Here is a 24,438-nt window from a genome sequence, read left to right as displayed (position 1 = left end):
AAAAGGCGCAAAAATTTGAAGTGACTATGCAGAAAAGGCAAATTTTCAACACTGTCCCATTCTTTTTTTTATCCAGAAATGGAAGGCTGGGTAGCAAGGTTTGACCTTGTGAAGCCATAGATTGTAGGAAGATCCCCACAGCAAGTGCATTAGCCCAGTATATTATCTGTTTAGGACCTGAGAGGTAACAGCTGCCCTATAATCAAGGCCAATGGAATTATGCAAAGGGGTAGGACAAAATTATGCATCAGCGTTGACCAAATTATGCAGCGCAATGTGCGGTAGTATTTCTTTTATTATTTTGTCATTTTCTACACGTTAACACTGTCCGAAGCAAAGTTTAATCTCATTAAGGCCCAGTTTAAAACACAACTTCAGCAATAGGAAACTGAAAGATTACAAGTAAGTAAACCTTTGTGAAGTGGCTTCCACTTTGCAGCAACTTGTCATTGTGTTTTAGTAGCTTTTGATCTTCTTATGATGGCGTTTTATTAAAATTTAAAAATTATGCAGCAGATGACGGATTGTGTGGCAAATGTGATAAATCCATAGTTAGGCATAAAATGCTGTATCTGCAGAATCTATAATTATATCATCCATTTTGGTCTATTCATGTGGAAAAATGAGAGAATTTGTCGTGAGAGAACAAATGCACAGTCACCAGTGCATCAAACTGTGGTGTTTCTTCTTTAAGTTTCTTCTAACTATATTAGCAAGCTCCGCCTTCTGCAAGCACCTCAGGAGATTGAGTTTCCAGGACTGGGGCTGCCCATGTTGTCAGTGCTGCAATGGAATTGTTGCCATGGTTTTTCTTTGTGTTATAGGCACTTGCTCTGCTTCTTTCCATTCTGTAGCTGTGGGACATTGGTGAAGCATGACAAATCTTTTCACTTAAGAAGAGTCAAAACGTTGTCACTGTCAGTGTTTTTTGCTTAACAGTGCCATAAGCAGGGCCACTGGAATTATGTGATTCTGCAGCTGCTGTTTATTTCACATAATTATAGATTTACCACATTTGTCACATGATCCCTCATACGCTGCATAATTTGCAGATTTCAACAAAACAAAATGTTGCTTCTGAAAAGTTACAAAAAATGCAGCAACATGTGCGTTGCGGAAGGCCCTTTATAAAGGTTCATGATTACCTTTCTGTTGCCTATTGCTGTACTTTGATATTAAAGTGGTAATAGGGAGGTGTAAACTCTTCCAAGGCAGTGTTAACACGAAAAAATAAATGAAGTAATACTATCACAAAGTGTGCTATATTACGCCAAGTCATTTGGTTTTCTTCGCCACATAATTTAGTCAGCCCTGCCACAGAGTTTGGTTCCCCCAAGTGGCATCATTCCAGTGACCCTGGCCATATGTTAGAATAACGTCACAGCAGAAAGAAAATATAACAAACCACTACCAAGAAATATATCCTGATGATATACTCAATTTCACTTACTTCCCTTCCAATGACAATATTCTTCATACTGTTTCTGCCATAAAACTGCTTCCATCTTTTAATTACTGGGAGCTTGTGGTCTCGAAATAGTGGGGGTGTCTCAGGTACCCCTTTCGTTTATACGTGCACATTAATAGCAGCCGCCCTCCTGTTAACTCACCCCTCTCTCAAGGCAGTTACAGCAGCCCTAGACATTAGCATTATAGATGAAAGCTGCTCAAATACACTTTGATTGCAAGTCTGCAGGTCCGTGTGATATATTTAATTACCAAGAGAACAGATGTTTTTTCTGTTGGTGCATCGGCCTTGGGTGGGCCATAGTGCTATTTTGGGTGAGCCACCCTCTAGAACCGGGCCTGTACATCACCCCAGTGTGCAGCGTAACATGGAGGTCTGCCTCTTACCTCGTAACCTCAGGAGAAGATTAACTGATGTGGGAGTGAAGGTTGTAAGAAGGGAGGCAAGCTCAAACCTTTGACTCGTGATATACTTCTAAGGCACGTAGAGTTAAGGTGCTGTTTCAGAACCGCTTGTGGCAGCCTTTTCCTCTGAAGAGGTGATGTCGGCAACCTCCAAAGAAGAAGAGGCCTAAACTAGAAACTTGTTAAAAACCCTTGGCATTGTATGTTAAATGTTTATTTAATTTAGGATCTCTGCAGGGACCCACTCTGCTTTGGCAAGCCCCCACTTGCAGCAGTCAAAGGGTCAAACCCTCAAAGCACTGGATCTCTGCTATTGTTCAACACAGCACATAATCTCTGTGAAATTGATCTCATTCGAATGACAACAGACGTGTTCATGAATTAAATATGGGAAACCCATCAGTCTGAGCAAACAAATATATATTCTGTGTATACCTTTTTAAATGATTTCTCTGGTTATGATGTTAAGGGCCGCACGAACGTTCTCACAGCTGTAAAACACAGGCCCGCATACAGCACAGCGCATACTGTAATGGCGGCCCCTCTCAAAATGTCTGCCCAGCGCCATGTTAGAGGATGTCAAACAACTGTGGAACCAAATGTGCAGAGTGCAGGTGCCTGCACTCAGAAGCCACCCACCACGCTGTAGTGGATGAATTGCATTTTGTGAGAAAACCTGTGATCAACTTGTGTGATTCTAGGCAAATATTTTACAGAGCCTGCTTTCTCTTCATAAGCACACATTAGAGCACCTTCAAATAAGTAAGTTCAGGGTGTGCATAAATAATCTGATGCTTTAAGGTGAAACGCTTCAGCAAGTTTAAGAAAAACTTTACTTATTTTAAAGAGATTATATTTTTACATGACGTTTGAGGCATGATGTAGATGAAAACTATTTTCAGCGCTCAGTGTTAGGTTGTGATGGGTCGTCCCATTATGTATACTCCCAGAGGGGGTTTTGGGAAACGGACCCGCCATTGTTGGGCTTAACGGTTACTGCAGTGACGTCACCAGCAGGTAAATAAAGAAAGCTGAGGTAGTATGCCTTGTGGAGAGTGAAGTAACCACCATTCAGTGTCTGTCTTGTGTTTTGGTAATTACTGCGGGGCTTATTGCTGATGAGACATGGCAGACCCAACACACTCAGCTCATGCATGGGCAGCCAGACCCTTAGCTCGGCTCTCTGTGTTAATTAGTTGGCTTACACACCTCTATTGAATCCACAGCAAATGTGACAGATACATTTTTTGGGCTTATTTGCTGGTCATTCATCTTCTGAACTCCTCCTGCAGAGGCATAGTTAGAGATCTGAAAAACGAATAATCTCCCATTCTTGAAAAGATGCCTTGTTTTCGAATGTGTTTAAAATGTAACAGCGACAGATTTTAAATGTTTTCCAATAAGCATCCCATCGGGGGTAATAAACTGTACTTAATCATAATTATTTAAAACACAATACCTCTGAACTAAGTAAACCGACATGCAGGCGGCAGACCATGGCCTCGTCCATGCCCCCTTCATAAGCTGAGGCATGCAGCCATGACATCACTGTAGGGCGCGGGCGCCAGTTGTCCCTGGCTCCGCTGGAATGACGGGGGTGGTGGTGGGGGGAGTACGAGACATAATATGGCAGTGGCATTGACGGTTCTCAGGGTAGCTGGGAGTGCCCTTCGGGGATCAGTGAGAAGGGGAATAAGAGGGAGGGAACGGAGAAAGAAGGAAGTAACCTATAGAACTCAACAGTTGCTGAGGAGTTTGTAATCCATCTCAATGTGGTACACTGCCACCCACGGAGTGTGCATGTCAAGGACAATCAAGTAATTGAGACTGCTTTATTTAGAGGGTGACACTTTTCCAATCAGATTGAGTTAGGCCTCTGTCATTTGCTTCAATATTAGCTGGTATGTGCCTCACCACTTAGTCTGCTACCAAGCAAGATATCATACCCGTGGCTAAGGCAATTTATTCTCTTTGCGCACACCTGCCTTTTAGCTACGAGGTAGCTGTCTTCAAATATCAAAATGTCCGTCCAACGCCATATTGGAGGACGTGAAACGATGGCAATGAATTTGTGCAGGATTGGGTGGGAGCATTTCAAACAAACAAGTGGCACGGATTACCCCCTCCCATGCCTGCTGTCGGCTGCCTAGGCAGCCGCAACCGTATCAAATGAAATGTGTTGGAAAAATATAGCGTGGCCATGTTAAAGCTGTGTTCACCGGACCAATTCACTGAAAAAAATGAGTGTGCCAACCCTAGTCAAAAAGGAAGATCATCCTGGAGTGATTCTGAAGTCATTGGATGACGTCAGCCAGCCATTCCTGGGGACGTCATCCCAGGCCACCCTGAAGTCTGCCCACAGGGCTGATTATTTAAATGGGATGACTCTTACTGTAATCACAAAAACTACGCTAGGATGGTGTTCTGATGACTATTACTGTAATCACAAAAACTATGCTAGGATGGTGTTCTGATGACTCTTACTGTAATCACAAAAACTACGCTAGGATGGTGTTCTGATGACTCTTACTGTAATCACAAAAACTACGCTAGGATGGTGTTCTGATGACTTCCACTGACAGGGAGTGATTACCTTTTACAACTCCACGAATACTAACTGACAACATCAGGATGAGTGAGAATGACTCCTGGATGGGCTCTAGACAATTTAAGGATGACTGATGATTATCCCTGGATGATTCTATAACCGCTTCAGGATGGAAGTCAATTACTCTGGGATGATCCCATGACATTTTCAGTATGAGTGTAGATTACTCTCGGATGATTTAATGACAACTTATACTCAGGATTATTTATGGACAACTAAAGAATGTGTGGATTACTAAATGATGACTACATAAGGATAATGTAATTAATATAGTATGCCTGTGGATCACTAATAAATCATTACAGGTTGGATTACACCTTGACAATTCCATGAAAAACTGAAAAAAACACACCCAAAGGCGGGACAAAGACCAATTTTCTCCAATAAAAATAAAGGATTACAGAAAAGCACACAAAGGAATAAATGGAAAGTGGTGGGCATGATCTAAACAGCCCGAGTAGAAACAGCATGCCTCGCAGCGCATGCGCACTGCTGTAGGCTCATATTAAAATGGATGCTCTTTTTGCAGTGCCTTGCATTGCATGCTCAGTTCTCTTTTTGAGAGCCATGTAAATCTATATCATTAAAAAAATTTCATCAGTTAACAAAAAATTAACACAACCAAACTGAAAGGACTACATACCATTAATAACGTAATACAATAAAGAATAAAGAAACTAAGGTCAAATTAAACAAGATAACCCTAACATTAAGGCAGACTACCATTTTTAAAAGCGAAGAGGGCATTTCTGAAATATCAGGCATGAAAGTGGCAGAAAAAACAAAGGAAGTGCAGGAGACAGAGATTAACTCCTGTTTAGATCAAAGGTCAGTGGCAGGAAAGATGACTTAACAAAAGCTGCATCGTTTCTGAGGGCCCATCTTGACTTGATCAAGTCCTCGTGGGTGGTATCATCTCCAAATGCACTTAACCTTTACTCCCCTTCATTTCTGTCAGTGTGTGCTCTCTTCACAGATTACAACATTTGTGCTCAACTGGAATAATAAATCGGTCTACTGTGGGAACAAAACCAGAGGTGGTAGCTTCTACTAAGATTCATGTAATCTTCTGTGTGCTGATAGTTGTGAGCCGTGAATGGGCCTCCCTAGTCAGTTCCCAAAAACTTTTCTGTGCTTTCTATGCACTTGAAATCCCAATTAAGTTGAAGACTTGGCTCTTCAAAATGCATTTCTTCCCATTACTGGCTACTTTTGTTTCTTTAACCTTTGCATGCTTCAGACAATTTAATTCTTCGTGCTATCTTCTCTGGTGTTTCAGTGTTCTGAAGCTGCCAGATCCGCTCGCACATCAGCGCAACACAAACCAATGCATAGACAACTACCTCTTTCCTCTCAGCGTCAGCCTGGATCTTGGCCTGTGTGACAGCGGCCTCCCGGTGAGTGCTGCTAGCCTGCTTGGCTTGGTCAATCAGTGTCTTCAGCTGCTGGGCCGTGGTGATCAAGGAGTTCACCATCTCCTCCAGGTAGAGCCAGCTGCGCTGCTCCGCCACCTCCAGGCCGCTCATCGTTGTCGGGGAGACAGCTTTTGTAGGAGTGATGGGAGTCAAAGCCAGGGCAGGAAGCGATGCCAGCACTGTAACCGAGACAAACAAACATGAAGTCTTGTAAGTAAAGATTCTCTTGCAATCACTCTATACATGGTAGATAGCTTGGTACTTAATAATTCATAGTGAGTGTATGTGTTCTTAGGGATGATGCATATGAAGCCTTATTTCTCTTGTATGAGAAAAGAGACCTGGCTGTGAAATTTACTGTGACTACCAGACCCTAATTGCAGGATTCAAAGGCACATTTTCAAGACTGCATACAAATTCTTTCCATTGTGACTTTGTAACCTTTTGTCCACTGCAGTCCCATGTCTTATTCCCTTACACCAGTCGTGGCTCATCCGTTAAGGCAGAGGAGCGTCGCCCCACTGAAAAAAATAAATAAATGATAACTATTGTTATCATTTTTTTTTCCTGTATATGTCAGTGGCTCTCGAGAGGGGCAGGGCGAGGCTGGCAGAGTAGGGAGAGGAGTGGTTTTCACTCCTGAAGTGTGAAGGGCTGCTTGGCCGGGCCTCTCTGGCCGCCCCAAACAGTCCTGCGCACTTTGCATGTCCCCACCAGGCTGCATTACACAACCTGGTGAGGAACATGCAACCCTCCCAGTACCCATCTGAGCGCCAATCCATGGCGCTCAGACCAATCACAATGCTGAATTGCGGTTGTGATTGGCTAGGGGGAGGCTGGGACCCGGGTGCTTCCTGCTACCTGCCCTGGAAGCTTGCAGAAGAGGACAGAGGAGGCGGCAGTGGCAGAGGCAGACAGGTAAGGGTAATTTTATTTTTATTTTCACTTCCCTTCCCTCCGCGACCCAACCCCCCACCGTCTTTAAATACCAGCCGCCGCTGCCTGTGGTTCACCCCTAAACATCCATTTTACAATTGTAGCTTGTGCTGCGGACCTTTTCCACCCACCACACAAGCTACAATTGTAAAATGTTTTTTTCCGACCTCCCAGAGGGTGGTCGTATCCAAATTCTGCAGTCGGAACAGCCGACCTATGTTCGGGCGGTTCCGGTCCGCAGCGGTTTCAGTCAGACCCAAGTCCAACCGATATCGCAAAAAGGCTCTAGGTCTGATCATCACCCTCAGGGTCAGTTAGCGATGGCTAACTGCTTTTTAATGTAAAGCCGAATTGACCATAAAAACGAGGCTATAGAATTAAAACGAGTTCATCAACTGTCCTAAAACACAACGGTAGTACAGACCTATTTGATCTAATTGCAAACAATTTGAACAAGGGTAGAAGCCATCTTTTGCGTGCATGTACATATTTTGTGCAAAAAAGCAGTACATATAATATATTAACCTCCCCCCAAGACAGACAGTCACAAAGTTCACTTCCTTTGTCAAGCCTTGCACGCATGACAAGCTATTCTCTAGTGGGCAGGATTCCGAGTCTGAACTTGATGTACAACATGTGTTTTTGTTGAGAATGGAGCAAATCCAAATATGACTTGCTACCTGAACACAGTCTACCATCAAACTCATCTCCCAGTAACCTGCCTGGTTTTATTTGGGAGAGTTTTGTCTCCCCGTTAGGGCATAATAGCTCTCCTTTACGAGCTCAATCGCATCCCGTCCAACTGCACGTGGTTCAGCCCATAGGTTCCCCATTTGCATCCCTTCTAATGTACTTTTCACATTGGATAACCAATTCTCCGATGACTCCGACTGGCACGGTGCGTCCATTGGGGCATGGGGGCGTAGCCCCAACAGCCGCCCGCAGCTCCCTCGGCGTTTCTGAACTTAAGTAAACTGAATAAGTTCAGTTTACTTAAGTTCAAAGACGCCAAAGTGGGAGAACTGACATTCCAATCATGTCAGTCAGCATGACATCACATCGCCCACCCCCTTCAGAGTCTGTTGACTGACATGATGATGTCACCAGGGCAAGCAACACAAGTGCGCATGAGTGGGGACGGAGGGTGAATTTTTTACCCGTGCCCACTCATAGGGCACTTACGTTTGCCCTTTTTTGCGCATGCCCATTAGGCATGCTGCGGGCGAAGAGAAACCTGTGCCCCAAGCCAATCCTGGTGCTGCAGCAGCTTGGGGCAACACGCACTTCTTAATAGAGGCCTTAGATTTTTTTGAAGCACGAGGGGTACCTGCCTTAGTTCTGCTGTTTGATGCTGAAAAAGCTTTTGATTTGGTGGTTTGGGAGACACTTTTTATTATTTTAGAGCACTTTGGGATCCCTGTGGCAATTATAAACTTAATCCAGAACCTTTATTCAGGAGCCCAAGCTAATATTATTATTAATGCAAAGTCTGTGGGCTCAGTCCTCGTTAAACGTGGTACCAGGCAAGGGTGTCCGCTTTCTCCCGTTTTATTCGCTTTCTTTATTGAACCCCTAGCGACTGCAATTAGGAAGTCATCCAACATTCTCCCCCCTATTATTTCGATGCCTAAAATAAAACTTTATGCAGACGATATTATGTTGCTAATTAAGCCTGAAATACAATGTCAAATTCACGTTTTGCAAACATTTGAAGAATTCGAGGCTCTCGGCGGCTATTGGATCAACAAAAAGAAAACCGAAATATTGGTTTGTGGCGGTATTGATCCTGTGTTGCACTCTGATTTAAGCTCCTGTATTAACAATAGACCAACAAGATATCTGGGGGCTCTCTTCTCTTCTTCTGTTGCAGAGCTTTATAGTTTAAATTTTCTACCACTTCTTCAGAAAATACGTCTAATGCTGGAAAGATGGAACCCTTTGCCTTTATCTATTCTAGGCCGGGTTGCATTAATTAAAATGCCGGTTCTCCCTCTCTTTATTTTTTTGTTTTCTACTCTTTCTTGTTTTATACCTGGATCTTTCTTTGCCAAAGCCGAGTCCTTGTTTTCATCTTTTATTTGGGCCAGAAAGACACCTCGCATAGCTTTAAATATTTTATACGAGGATAAGGAGCAAGGAGGCCTTGCTCTATACAAATCTCAAAGACTACTACAATGCTTATTTAGTTCAATTCCTAAATAGATTTAAAGACTCTAATCAGAAACTATTTATACATTATTTCTTCGAATTAATCAGTCACGAGACCCAGACTCCCTCTCCGCTTCAAATATTGAAATCGCCCAAATTGGTTCGTTATAAGGTCTTAAATTGTTTTTTTAAGAGGGGTTCTGCGATGCTCAAAAGATATTCCCTCCCCTTTCTTAATCTTGCTTCCTCCTTATTCAGCGTATTTTTTTTTTTAGGAGTTTCCATTAGTTTTGAGCTATTAGAAAACTGTTATAGGTTAGGGTTCACTAGGCTACAAGATTATATTAAAGACGGGGTTTGGATTACTTTGTCAGATTTGGCTCTTCATGTTCGAGGAAACTTCCTACTGCTTGGTTCATATAATCTGATTTATGGCGTTCTGCGTGAATTAGATCCTATATTCCTTTTGCCCGCCACTCAGCTATTTAAGGAAGTTTTTGTTGCACCCACAGGAGAAGAAACCCGGGGAGTGGAAACGTTGTCTTACGTTAAACAGGGCCCCAGACTTAAGCTTTAAAGTAATTAATAAATGGCAAGGGCAGGAAAAAGTAGCACTATCTCCCACTATTTGGCTGAATATCAATAGGTTGAACTTTTCTGTACTAAGAGGTGCTAATTGGCGCAGAATGCTTTTCCTAAGTAAATGGCTTTTGTATTTCACTCCGGCAATGGTAGCTAAAATGTATCCTAATGGCTCATCTTCTTGTTTTAGGTGCTTGCATTATAATCCAGCTAACTGGTCCCACATTATTGCTCATTGCTCTAAAATAACCTCTTATTGGGAGGATATCTTTGCGTTTTTACAGAACCGATATAAAATTATGATTTCTGTAAATGTTAAGTTAAATCCGCTTGGTTTTGACTCAGAGCTTATGTTACCCGAGCAGCTAGTTAAATTGTTGTACATAGTAATGGCGTTGCTAGATCGTTGTTGCTTCAGAATTGGCGCTCACAATACTGCCCCAATGTACAAGAATGGTTTCATAAAATGGAAAGAGCCGAAAATGCGAACAAATTTATGCTCAACGAATCGGGGCGGTTAGGAAATTCGAAAAAATATGGGGTTCGTACTTTGATTAAATGCATTGCAGGTGTCTTTAGAATGTATTATTATTATGCTGTATTGTTTTCCTTTTCACCGTATCTCTTTTTGTATTTGCTATTACATTTACTTTCCATGCATTGGTCCACCCAAGACTTCAATAAAAAAAAGTTAACAAAAAAAAAAACACGGGTTTTAAGGCTGCCTGGTCAGTAGTTGGTGTCAACCCTAGTTCTGAATGACATGCTTGTAGGGGGGCACCAGGCTCGAAGCTTAGCAAAGCCCCCTTTTTTCTTTTTAAATACCTTTATTGACATTTTTGGTACATGTGAATGATTCAAAATCAAAGGAGTCTTAAGGTAAGCCATCATGAGCCAACTGTCACCATAAAGAAGAAACACATATGTAATAAAGAGAACAATCAACCCTGAATCTTAGCAAAGCCCTTATGAAGTTATTTTTCACTACTTGCAAAGGACATAAGCTCCAATTCCCCTAGAGCTCTGCTCCAAAAATTACAGCCCCTAATGACTTCTGTTAATACATTTGAAGGATACTGTTGATGCTTTGTGGACTTGCCTTGAGCCTAAATCCTAAAACCGCCTCTGATTGTCTGCGTTGAAAACAAACAAGCCTTCAGTATCTGATCCCTCCGCCTTAGTTGTTTTGTGACTGTACCCCAAGTAATCGTATCAATTTACTCATTGTTTATCATAAGCCGTCTCTTTAGGCTGGAAGACTTTTTACCACCATACACTTCACCTTGCTAGAATTGATCATTGGGACCTTTCTAGAACAATAGTCAGAAAATCTTTCTAACAGCCTATGTAGTGCATTTTCTGTTTGAGCCAGTAAAACTCGGATGTCGGCGGAGGCGGCTTGTTTTGGGGACTAGAATCTTTGGACTATATAAAATGCATTCATATTATTGAAGCACATCGTTCCAGGAGGATCAGGTGTCATTTAAAGGAGGAAAAAAAGCATTTTAAAATGTGGCGTCCCCTCCACAACCCTTCTGAAGAATAAATCAAGCTTAGAGATACTGATAAGCCGCCTCCTGTTGTATTCGGCTCCTTTGTACTTGCTACAGCATTCAGCTGTTCTATTCAACACCATAAAAGACATACAAATCTGGCCTCGTGGACCTTTACAAATCTTAAGATCTACACCCCAGGTTCAGAGATCCTATGTCGTATTGTCTCTGTGCGGTCCTGATGAAGGTGGTCCCAAATGCGATATTTCCACCGAAACGCGTCGACCTTTCTTCTTCCTTTAAAATCTAAATGACTTTGGTCATTAATTGGACTACAGTTTCAACACTATAGGAAATCCTTTTCTTTTGTTATTTTTGTGATGGAATGGATGTTTAGGAGTATGTATGTGTTGTATGTGTGGCTCTTTACCTGGTGTACATATTTAATTGATCTTGTGTTTGATATGAATTTGAAGGATTAAGGACATATATTTGCAAACTTTAAATGTACTGTAAATTTTTGTAAACACTGTGTAAAATGTGCATATTTTTATAATTGATGAATCTGACAAACATGATATAAAAAAATAAAAAAAGATTTTTTAACTGCAAAAATGAAATAAAATTAGAAAAACTTTACATTTTGTGTAGATATTGTTGGTTTATGCCCTATGTTTAAGAGGTAATCCCTATGGTATAAGTAATTATAGGTCAAGAGGGAGTTCTCTCTTTGTTGTTCTAGATTCTGTTTTCCCCTCTACTCCCTGACCTGAAAGTATCTCCAGAGGGGGTCCCCTTTCTTCACTATTTGTGCCAGTAAAACTGCCTCATCAGCAAAAAGCAAAATCTGGACCTTACGTTCAGCAATGATTGGGGAATCACTTGGTTCAAGCAAATAAGCTACAACATCATTTAAAAAGAGGCTAAAATGTAGAGGGGCCAACATACAGACCTGTCAAACTCCTATTTCAACAGGCAATGTGTTGCTACATTTACTGCTCAGGCCATACCGGACTCTGGCTGTGTAATTAGTGTGGAGTGCCGTTAGTGCTCAAAAAGTACCAATCTCCACTCCTTGATCTACTCGTGACCTCCAAAAACAGAGTTCGGTCCATCCGATGAAATGCTGATTTTAAATCAACAAAAACTAGATATGACATACCATGCATTTCCCCTACATGCTGCATTGTGTAGCGTCACCCCAATGCTTTCGAGTAGTGCAACGTAAAGGAAACATAAAACGATAATAAATGTAAGTTATTATAATTTCATGTTTCTGTGCTGCTTAGTCTGCGAGCAGGCGGGTGGGCAGAGCTGCTCTGCTCTTGAAGCAGGGCAGGGGAGGAGTGGTTTGCCCCTCCTAAGTGCGCAATGACTGTTTAGTTGGCCCTCTCAGGTTGCCAAAACCAGTCGCGCACTTTCCCCGTTCTCCATGCAGGCTGCATTACAACCTGCAAGGAGAACATGCCCAGGCCCCCATTCCCTGGTTGAGCACCGAACCAGGTCGCTGCACTGCAGCATTGTGATTGGTTAGGGGAGCCTGGGTGCTGGCCAATCACAATGTTGCGTTGCAGCATTGTGATTGGTCAGGGAGCCTGGCTGTGCTTCCTGTGCCTCAGTACGATGAGGAAAAAGGAGCAGAGCAGTGGGACCTGATGCGTAGGTGTTTATTTATTTATTTATTTTCACATGTGCCACTATTTCCCCCTTGTTGCACGCCCGCACCCACCCCGCCACCCGTGAACCATCCCGACCACCACTGGCATTGTGAATAGAAATCTTCAATAAGTCCAGAGCCCACTCAATGGCTCCTTTGGAAAATAAAACACTCACCTTTAGCAGCAGAATGGACAGGTTGGCATCTAAGACTTGCTTTGAAATGGGGAAAAGGGTTGGTGAAATAGAAAGAAAGAGATGGGCATAGCCATGTTGAATGATTTGAGGGATCCGTTTGTCAGACGTGATGGATCACCACCAATGGAGAAAATACTGGATTCTGCCTCCTATAGAGTGGCTATGCGCAGCTAAAGGCAATCTAAAGCAACTTGGTGGCTGTTGTCACAAGGGAAGGCAACAGGGAGGACTGGTGTCCTTGGAGGTCTTTAAGATGCCTGACCGATCTACACCCCGGCCTCTAAAGGATTGGGGTGATTGTAGCAGTTGAGGAGAGACTGATACAGTCGATATGCCAGCATCAGAGTACCCATGGAATATCCTAAACTGGTGAGGAAAAAATGTGGCAGATGTCAAATAACCCAGGAAGTGTGGTGTGGCTCTAGTTGCTTTGAAACATTCCAAAGTAGAATCTCCTTTTTGCAGAACAGGTGTGAGCCATTCAAAGGTATATACAGGAGATAGGCCTGTAAGTTTCCAGGAAATCCTGTGAAGCACATCCACGCATGGCAGTGGAGCACCACACTCATGCCAACCACCTTTCCCAGACAATCAGTATCAAAGTCAGCACAAATCATGTATTTAGCAATATGTTGACAATCCTGAATGGTTTGAGCCAGTGAGGCCCTAAGGTCTTCTGGGACTGCAGGCAAGATCTCACTGACCATGTCCCAAATGGAATGCGTATATCGGGCCAACAAGACTGCAGTGACCAATCTCAATGATAGGCTGGCTGAAGAGAACATTTACTTTCCCAACTGCTTAATCCTTTTAAAGCTTCATATGGAGGAGTTGTGGGGGAATAAACTGGGATGCACCTGCTGGTTGAAGCCTAAATAAAAACAGCCTCTCTGAAGAAGGATATTTAGTGAGAAAATCAGGGTCACTAGGCACAGGTTTGAGAAATCTGGCCACCTGCTTATTCGCCACTGGGTAAAAACAGGGCTTGTGCCAGGTCCCCACTGAGGAGTCCTTGAAGACATTATTGAAAGCGAGCAAAGGCTCAGATGTGTCTGGTGCAGGCTGCAGGATTTCCATAGGGACGTAGAGGGTAGTTGTAGCTCCAAGACCTCAGCTGCTTGTCGAATTACCACTGCACATGATGCACTCTCTTCTGTTGGTGGTCCAAATTGAAAGTTCAACCTGCATCAGGGAAAGTATCAGACACTGGTCTCTTGTTAGTTCATGTAAACAAAAATTAATTATAATGATGGCTACATCCTCCCCACCATCATCATCTCTTTGTGCTAGCAAGAGTTGATGAGAATCAAAGGCAAAGAGATAATGGAGCCTCTGACGGCGTGTTAGCCCTAGCAGAGGCAAAGAATCAGTCAGGATGTATGGTGACTGGGGGGTTAGCTTTAGTAATTTCATAGCAGGACATAGGTCGAGATTGAGGCAAATTTGGTTCGGGCAAGCATCAGAGCCTCCTCTACCAACGTTAATGAGGGAGAGATTGATTTAGCTCATGAGGCCAAGGGGGGAGCCTGCATTGGCTATTAAAGGGTGCAAGAGGGCCAGAAGGTACTGAGAAAGGATCTGCTGTTGGGAATGACTGAAGGACCCTGCAGATTTTTGAGGCCCAAAGGCATGCGGATAAAAGTAAAATATCTACAGTATAACTTTCTTAATGGTGTCATTTTGCAGCAGTTTCGCCTATGGGCTGGGAAATCTGAGACACATTGGGAACCAAATGTGGAATCGACTCTGGAACCGAAGATCTTGTGGGGGACAGATTCATATTGCAATACCCTTGTGCCTTCTTTTTGGGTAGAGAGTGGCGGGATGGGGTCTTTTACATTTTAACTACGATTTTGACTTATTGGAGGACTTCGATCACACAGGTGACCTCTTGCTGTTTTGACCTCAGGAGTGGGAGTGAGCCAACAGCCTCAGCTAGCAGTGGAAGAGGAATGTGCAACAAGTCTGCAACTTCTACTTGTGTTCATTATTACACAGCTTTGCTTCTAATCCTTCAGGTGCACTAGGGCACACTTGTTACAAGACTTCAAGTTGTGTCCCAGGCTCAAACACAAAAGACAATGTCTTGTGGATCCATGGCTGACATCCAAGGTTTGACACCTGTGACCTTAGGAGGAGACATTGTTCTTCAGTACACTGGATTTCTATTGTACAAGTCCTCGGAAGACTGACAAAATTGGGACTGGAGCATCTGGATCCAAGTCAGAAGGCACAGCAAGAAATTAACTGACGCCATTGTGAAGGGTTGGGGATTATATGCAGCTTTGCTTCATCACTTCTGGGGAAGTGTTGAGTCAATTGGAACAGCACAGCTCTACCAAGAGACGATTTAATGCAAAAGGGTTCTCCAGGTAAAGAAGGAACCTCCTGAGGCTTGAGCAGGGAGTAGAGCGGAAACGCTACTTTTAATTTGTAAATTGTTGTGGTTTTTAAAGCATCTCGCTGCACTCACCGCTCTGAGCACCCAGCACTGCACAAACCCCCGGAGGTCAGCTGAACAATACGCTGCCACCGGAGAGTGTTTGTTTACCTCGCCGCCATTACGAAGACATAGGCCACGCCCACCGGATAGGCCACGCCCCCCTCACTCGCTACCTGATACAAAAGCGCGCTGAATCCTAGCGCTGCCCATTTGTAAAGAAGGAACCTCCTGAGGCTTGAGCCGGGAGTAGAGCGGAAACGCTACTTTTAATTTGTAAATTGTTGTGGTTTTTAAAGCATCTCGCTGCACTCACCGCTCTGAGCACCCAGCACTGCACAAACCCCCGGAGGTCAGCTGAACAATACGCGGCCACCGGAGAGTGTTTGTTTACCTCGCCGCCATTACGAGGACATAGGCCACGCGCACCGGATAGGCCACGCCCCCTCACTCGCTACCTGATACAAAAGCGCGCTGAATCCTAGCGCTGCCCATTTGTAAAGAAGGAACCTCCTGAGGCTTGAGCCGGGAGTAGAGCGGAAACGCTACTTTTAATTTGTAAATTGTTGTGGTTTTTAAAGCATCTCGCTGCACTCACCGCTCTGAGCACCCAGCATTGCACAAACTCCCGGAGGTCAGCTGAACAATACGCTGCCACCGAAGAGTGTTTGTTCACCTCGCCGCCATTACGAGGACATAGGCCACGCCCACCGGATAGGCCACGCCCCCCCCCTCATTCAATCTGCCTCCTATAAATATGTGTTCATTTAGGAAGCGCAGCGGACGAGCGCAGCGGGCGCGACGAATGCGCGCCGAAGGCGCGCATAAGGCAAGCTCGTCTGCGCTCGTCCGCGCCGAGTCCGGGCCAGGGGCCACACCCCTTACAACCCAGGCTAAACAGACCATAGCCTACAGCCCAGACGCTCTCCACGGCTTGAGGCCTGTGGGACATGATTGTTTGAGGTACGGTCTTGATACTACGTCCCTTCCAGCCACTTGTCCAAAATGTAACGCCCCCCTCTCCATATGGCAGAGCAAACCCTCGAAGCATGAATACTGCATGCTCCTTTTAAACTGTAGATCCCTTCCCAAACATAAGGTGGAAATATCCCTCCTACTGGAGGAACGCAAGCCGGACGCATTGTTTCTTACGGAAACATGGTTAACGTCTGACTCTGACCCTGATGTGGTAGCATCCCTCCCCTCTGGTTATCAAATCACTCGTCAAGACCGCCCAGACGGCAGAGGGGGAGGACTAGCAATCATATTCAAAGATCAATATTGCTGCAGACTCACCGCGGAAAACATTCCAGACTGTGAAAGTTTACCCTTCTCGCTGTAGCTTTCCCCCAACCACTGCTTCTCGGGCACTTTGATATACCGCCCACCCGGCCCCCCTAAACAATTTCATAACTGTTTACCAGCAATAGTGGCGCCACGCATCTGCACTGCCGCCAACTTCACTGTGTTAGGCGACCTTAATTTACACTTTGATTCACCATCAGACTCAACGGCTACTACTCTGGCCGACGACCTGGCCGCACTACAACTCACTCAACGAGTAAACACCTCAACCCATGTGAAAGGACACCTCTTAGATCCAGTCTTTAGCAACTGTGCGGAGTTTTTAACTGAGGCCCCACTCCCCCTCAACTGGACTGACCATTTTTTGGTGCCCTTCACCTGGTCCACCCAGAAATCCATTCCGCCAACACCCTCGACTAGATATGCTAGATCGTGGGCACGGATACAAGTGGAAGAATGGACAAACAAACTATTGGGAAAACCTCCCTCCAATAACGAAGATCCTTGTCTGGCAAACCAGGAGTACGAAAATTGGATGTTGCACTCCCTCGAAACCATCCTCCCTCTTAAGAAATCCACGGTAAAACGCTCCCACAAAACAGCACCATGGTATTCGGAAGCCCTCAGGAACAAAAAGCGCCAATGCCGAAAAGCAGAAAGGAAATGGCGCTCAAACTATTCTACGGAGGAAAAAACCCGATATCGGGAAGAAATAAAAGCATATAAAGAGGAGATAAAAACTGCCCAAACAGCATACTTCTCTAACAAGATCCTAGCCTCAAAATCTAAATCCAGGGAAATCTTCCAAACCTTGCAAAAACTGACTAAACCACCCCCCACTAATGTGTATGAGGAGAAATCGGTCTCCCAATGCAACGACTTGGCGGAATTCTTCTCGGCCAAAGTAAATAAAATATACACTTCCTTCCCTCTCTGCACTACCTCTCCGACAGTTCAGGATAACAACAGGGGGTCAGACCTTGGGCTAGCCTCCTCACCCGCACTTGACCACTTTCCCTGCATGGATCTGGAAGTGGTAGAATCTATGGCTCGGAAAGTGAAATCTGGCTCTCCAACCGACCCGGCTCCTCCAGAGGCCATGTTACTCGCATCTCAGACGGTCCTACCCATCATCAAGAATCTCTTGAATGCCTCCATTGACTCTGGCATTGTCCCTCCTGCCTGGAAACGGGCAATGGTCCGAGCACTGATAAAAAGCCAAACCTAGATCCATCGGACTTCGCCAACTATCGTCCGATCTCACTACTCCCCTGGGTGAGCAAAATCGCGGAGAAGTATATCAATCTCCAACTGGTTAGCTTTCTGGAAAACAACCAGCTGTTGGACCCTACCCAGACAGGGTTCAGGCCTAAGCACGGAACAGAGTCCGCCCTCCTTATGGTCATCGAGGAGTCCAGGAAAATCCTTGATCAAGGAGGATCAGTGGCAGTGGTCCTCCTTGATCTCAGTGCGGCGTTTGACACGGTCAGTCATAACACCTTACTGAACCGCATATCAAACGTCGGCATCGTGGATAAGGCCTGGATTTGGTTAAAATCTTTCCTAAGCAACAGGTCGTTCCAGGTGTTTGACGGACAGACAGTCTCCTCCAGCATACCCCTGAAGTGTGGAGTCCCCCAGGGCTCCTCTCTAAGCCCTGCGCTTTTTAATATCTACATGAGGCCACTGGCTGAGGTAGTTCGTCCGTATGGAGTCAAGATCATATCCTATGCAGACGACACACAGCTGGTGGTCTCCCTAGCGCAGGAAGCTCAACACCCACTTTCAGGAGGACTAACAAAATGCTTGGAGGAGGTGAAGTCCTGGATGACCCTGTCATCACTAAAGCTCAACGGTGACAAAACGGAGCTTATGCTCCTGGGCCCGGCTGACCCGACCTTCTTCAAGTCATTATGGCCCACCTGTCTAGGCCCCCCCCCGGCTCCGAAAGAAAACATCAAAAGCCTAGGGGTATGGCTGGACAGGAATCTCTCTCTTAACACTCAGGCCACAAAGCTTTCCGCCACCTGCTTTGGACTTCTCAGGACATTGATGCTTATTTGTTTTTGTTTTGAATGTGCAGCACTTTGTTGCCTGTTTGTCCCCCGTATGGCATCAGCTCGTCACATTAATATATTGTGTTGTGCTTTTGATTGTTTTTTAATATTTTGCAACTTATCATAGAATTATTTAATGCAAATATACAGGCCAACGTGTTCCTGGGCGGAAGAGCAAAGATAATTCCATTACGTAGACACCGAATGTGAAAATTGTGTTTGCGGGCTTCCGTCTTGGTATTTGGGCTTCGTAGTGCTCATTTCATTTTCTATTCCTGCATCTGTTTGACTTTCGCTGAAAGGCTTAAAAGGGGAAGGGGTTTCAAAGACATAGTGACCTGTGTTGGCCTGTTTGTGGGAACCTCTTTCCAGCTAACAAAGCAGCTGGAGTTACAGCTTCAGTTCCCTAAACAGAACAGATCAAGTATGGCTGTCAGGCCGTGATTTTATTTTCCTTTTCGTCAATCAACCCATTCTTCGAGCAAGATAGAGAAAAGATGAGTTTCATTGTGTTATTTTTAATACACAATAATTTCTCAGCTCTCCCGCTGTACCGACAGAGTTTGCTGGCAGTGCTGAGCACTTGAAAAGGGTCATTTTTTTAATGCTGGATTCCGATGGCATAATTACAGATGCCTTAACCGGGAGCAGTCAGTGAATTCTTTTTGCCTCACGTAATCTCATTCAATTGACTTTGGCGGGAACCGAAGACTGACCAGGCCATAGGACTTGGCTGAGAAACACACTGTCACACTGTAAATCAGACATTTCACACCGCCACCAGAGCTGGCATCGGAGTAATTAAAACACAAGAAATCCCCTTCTCCTAGCCTCGACTTTATTCATCGTTTTCTATAAAGGACTGAAAATTAGATGGCAGCTGAAAGGAACCTCAGGAATCAAAAACGTAATCTAAACAGAAATTCACATTGATGTGTTCATTACATGATAATTATGGGAAACATCACTTACAACGCATTTATTACAACGCACTACCATTACAACGCAACCATTACAACGCAAACCATTACAACGCATTGCGCTGGGGGGCGCCCTAGGATAGGGAATATATTTAATTTACTATCCAACACCTTCCCTACTATCCACGGGGACTGGAGTTGGAATAGTAAATTAAATAAATCACTATCCAGCGCTTAAAAGCACTATGCGTTGTAGTGGTATGCGATGTAAAAACCGCGTTGTAACAGCAGGCGTTGTAATAGCCTGCGTTGTAACGACACCAATCCGATAATTATGAATGTAAAAACGGTAGTGTGGCGAAAAGATTTGCGAACTGGGCAGCATAGCCCGAGCAGTATATGTATTCAAATCTCAGCATCATTGCTGGAACGGGTGTGATTATTTAATTTTTTTTTCTTTAACCACAGTAAGTCTTTCTTTGAACAACCAAAATTGGAGATTATAAAAAGTTATCATAGAGAGGTCTTGCTATGAAATGAACTGGGAGTAGTAGACCCTAGAAAAAGACCAGTGTGACGATATTGCAAAACTGCTTCAGTAGGAGACGTTGTTGGCAGTGGATGCTGGTGACATTTGAAACTTTCACACATCCACCTGGCCACAGGCATCCGACTCCCACATAGACACTCAGCTCCACCCCGGCTTGTGCCACCTACCACACACCCACTCGGCCCCAGCCAGACTTTATCCAACTCCCACACAGACACTCAGCTACACCTCGGCTTGTCCTGCCCACCACACACCCACACAGCTTACACTAACATTTATCCAACAACACCCACACAGGTACTCCGCTACACCATAAACTATCCCACCCACCACACCCTACCTACCACGGCCCACCTTCGTCCAATTCGCACACAGATACACGGCTCCACCCCAACCTGTCCCACCCACCACACCCACATCAAGCCGCAGGAAGTCCTTATTCCAGCCCTCACCCATATTTCAGGCAGTCTGCAGGCCCCTATCCAACCTACAACACGACCCGGTTCTCATGCCCACCCACGCAGCCTCCCTGCTGAGGTGTGTGGTTTTTATTCACCTTCTGGGAACTCCTCGGGTGAAAGCTGGAGACGCTGCCCGGCGCAGGCACAGAGAGGGGAGTGTGCACTGTCCCTACTGTGGCAAATTTGTGGCGCATACTTTCCACATGCCAATGAGACTCGGACATTCATCTGTATTAAAGATACCTGCGCTCTCGGGTTCAGTCATTCAATAGTGCATTCGTCCACCCACTCCCATCTATCCATCCGACCACTATTACCGTGTTCATTTGCCTAATTCTTTATTCATGCAGTCACCAGCACTTTCATTCATTCATTCATGCATTCTGTTCATTTGTGTATTTGTCAGTGATTGAATGAATTCATTCATCCAATCATTCATTCACCCATTCCTTCGCTGCCACCAATATCCACGTGGGCTGGCACAGGAGCATCAATTTGGTCTGAATGTAGCCACACAAGCTCTGCAGTGTTTTGTCGATACTGTCCAAACGTTTAACATAAAGGTATCCAGACAGAGTGAGATAGAGTGACTTGCCCAGGAAAACACAAGTTGGCAAAGGGGTAAAGCTGTGGTCCGGGTTCAGATTTCTTCTATCCAAACCCCAAACTTTGCCAATCGACCAGCTCTCCCTTTGTTTGTCTGCACCCCTGTATATGACGTGGACCCTGTCTCTCCTGCCCTTTCTTATGTGAGCACCCCCTGGGGCTCACCAAAATCACCCTTAGACCGGCATGACGTGCAAGAAGTTCCACATCTCTCACTTCTAGTGCTTCATTTCAAGTGTCTTCTTTAACCACTTGGGCGCAGCCACGATCCTGCGCCTGTGCAGCACATTCCGATCGCGGATGCGGTCATGACGGCCGTGAGCTGTCATCAGTACACGAGCACTGTGTGCCATGACGGCTCTGGGCCGTCATCAGCATAAAAGGGGTTAAGCTTCGATGCGCCCCGCCCCAAGCTTTGCAAAGCGGCGCTTAGAAGCACAGCCACAAAGCAGGCAGGCGCATGAGTGCGGGGAAGAGCAGTCACGTGACATGCTGGGCTGCTAATAATGCACCCGTAGTGAAGCTCAAAGGACACTTCGCACTCTGCACTATGCATATGGGCCTGCTAAATCCACAGCTTTCCTCCTTTTCCTGCATTAGTTCCTCCTTCCCTATTGTTCTCCTCGAGGTCCCACCTTCTTTCTTCCCCACCTCAATTTCTTCTGCAGTACTGCTTGTTCGTGCTGTTTTTTCCCAATGTTTTCTTCTCTTCCTGTTGCCCCCTTCTCTGTACCCTCTTTTATTCTGCTCCTTCCCACCCTCCTTCTCATCTCCTCTGCACATTGTCTTCTCTTCTTTCCGCTCCTCCTCGGCCTCCTATTCATTCTCTGAAGTATTCTTCTTCGCCTTCTCATTCCCCCCCCCTCTTCCCTTTCCATCTTTTATATATTTTCCTCCTCTGTTTTCAACAGCCAATCCCCAAACATCCCTAATCTCTTTCTCCTTTTTGTTCTTCTTGTTCCTTTACTTCTATTCATTATATTACCTTCTCGTCTCCTCTTCTTTTATTTTTTGTTCCCCTCTTCCCTGCTGTTGATTGCTCCATCCACAGATTTCCCACCCCCTTCCCTGAACCCCCCAATGCTCTGCTTTTCCCATTTGGTGCATGCTCCCCATAACTAACCCCCATCTGTTTCTTCTCCCTACTACCCACCCACTCCTATCCGTTTCTTCTCCAACGGAACCCCCCAGCCCCCACCACCCACACCCATTCTCAGAGTCATGCAATTGTGAGTGTAGCGGGCGTACTGTGTGCTCTTGTACAATCTGGCATCTTAAAGTTAAACAAGCACTGGCATAGCCAATTGGTCTCACCTTTGGGACTTTATAAGTATTTAATTATGCAGCACAATATCATTGGTGCAACTTCAACTGTTGCATGGCTAAACACTTATAAAATCCCAAAGGCAAGACCTATTGGCTATGCCAATGCTTGTTTGGGTCTTGGCATGATGCATAATTCAGGTGTACAGGGTATTGTAACGGCCACATTTACTTAAACAACACTGACCAAGCCTAACAAGCAGTTGCACAAATTCTTACTCTCTGCGGGTCACTTCATTTTATGTTCACCGCTATTCCGTCAAAGAGCACGGGCTGCACCTTACTATTTCCATTTAGGCAACGCTCCCACAAACACTCTCTAAATCATGCATCCAGAAACAAAGTGCCAATCGAAACTCTCTCTATGACGAGGTCAGGGCTATGAGGCGCTATACAAATGAAACTCTGGAAGAAGCGACGTCTTCGATTATCCAGAGAAGAGCTTTGAACCTCGCCACCAGCTGAAGGCTACGCACTCTCTAAGTGGAAATACAATTCAATAATGGTAGCATTCCTCTCTTTTGGGGGCCTTTCAAAAGGGTCTCATTTCAAGAGTGAATATTCTTTCCTCTCCACACGAACGCCGCACATTAAACAAAGCACATTTCCCAACTCCTGTGCCACCCCCTTCCAAGGCCGCTTTCAACTTGCAAAAGTGTTACTCAGTGAGAGAGGAGAAACAAAGCGCCAAGAGGTCAGTGAATTTAGATGAAGTGGCTGTGGCACATCTAAAAAAACAAAACGCACTGAACCTTAACAGTGCACGTTTCCGCTCTGTTCATGCAGAGGTGCTAATTGCTAATCTGAATGCAATCAACACCTCATCTGCAAAGTCTGGCAAGTGTTTCTAGCGGGGGGGCACGGGGGCACTTCCAGCAGGAGTCCCCTGCAGGCGCCTGAAGGACCTCTATGTTGCGAGTCTGGTCAGGACCGCGATCGCCGCTGATGTCCACGTGACACGGTGAATCGTTCTTTGACCAGTTCACCATTCTTTCTTACACCAGATTCTAGGACTCTGTGTTCCAAATCATCAACGTAGCGATGTTGGCGTTAGTTTAATATTTACCTCAAGTGGTTTGCAAGGGCCGAGCAAACTATATAGTATCACAAGAACAACAAACATTTGCAATGCAATAGGTCTCGCATTGGCCAGCGTTTGAGCTATTGGCAATGTAAATACCAGTGCCTTTTGTACTTAAAAGTCGTTGCTTACGAGAAGTAATGGCAGTAACTTCCCCTCCTTTTTACTGCCAGCTTGCTTCTCGTAAGCAAGGACCATAAGTACAAAGTGTGTGTTTACACACCACTTGCAGCTTTTCTAACTAAACACATACATAAAAGGCATTGTCATTTAAAATGCCAATAGCTCAAACGCTCGCAAATACGTGACCTATCGCATTGCAAACGCTTGTTTCTAATATCGTTAGTGGCTGTTGTTATATTATGCTTGGTTATTGATGGCCTTGAAAGTAAGACAATCTCTTATTGGCCTGCTGAAAGGCTACTCTGCTTTCATATTTAATCCCCTGTGGAGCACCCATCATCTACCAAGTAAACAAACACTGTCATTAGCTGAGGGACTTTGTTCAGAAGCGTACAATGGAGCAACCAGCCGGCCTGTGCAGGGACCTGGCTGCCCTGCCTCTTTACTTTACTAGTTAGATTTAGAATTATCTAACTGCACTCGGAGCAGGGTTCTTGTTTCAGCCCCACAAAGAGAATGGAAAAAAGCAGTATTTTTGTTCCCAGTCCCACGTGAAAACTAGGAAAACAGTGATTGTTTTTTTTTACCTGCAGTATTTGTGAGGGTTCAATATTTTGTTTTTGTGCACAACGTTGCCTTGACCTTTAATAACCCCACTGGCCAA

General features: G+C 44.9%; 1 protein-coding gene across 1 annotated transcript in view; it reads right to left on the bottom strand.

The window, feature by feature from the left end:
• DEAF1 (DEAF1 transcription factor) overlaps positions 1-24,438 on the bottom strand; it is a 420,279-nt gene that overhangs the window by 110,605 nt on the left and 285,236 nt on the right. The window contains exon 9 of the mRNA XM_086957772.1: positions 5,824-6,074. Coding sequence (XP_086813898.1) covers positions 5,824-6,074 — 251 coding nt within the window. The remainder of the gene's footprint in view (positions 1-5,823; positions 6,075-24,438) is intronic.

The sequence above is a fragment of the Lissotriton vulgaris genome, chromosome 2_1, assembly GCF_964263255.1.
Source record: "Lissotriton vulgaris chromosome 2_1, aLisVul1.2, whole genome shotgun sequence".
NCBI lineage: Eukaryota > Metazoa > Chordata > Amphibia > Caudata > Salamandridae > Lissotriton > Lissotriton vulgaris.
This window is presented reverse-complemented; position numbering and strand designations above follow the sequence as displayed.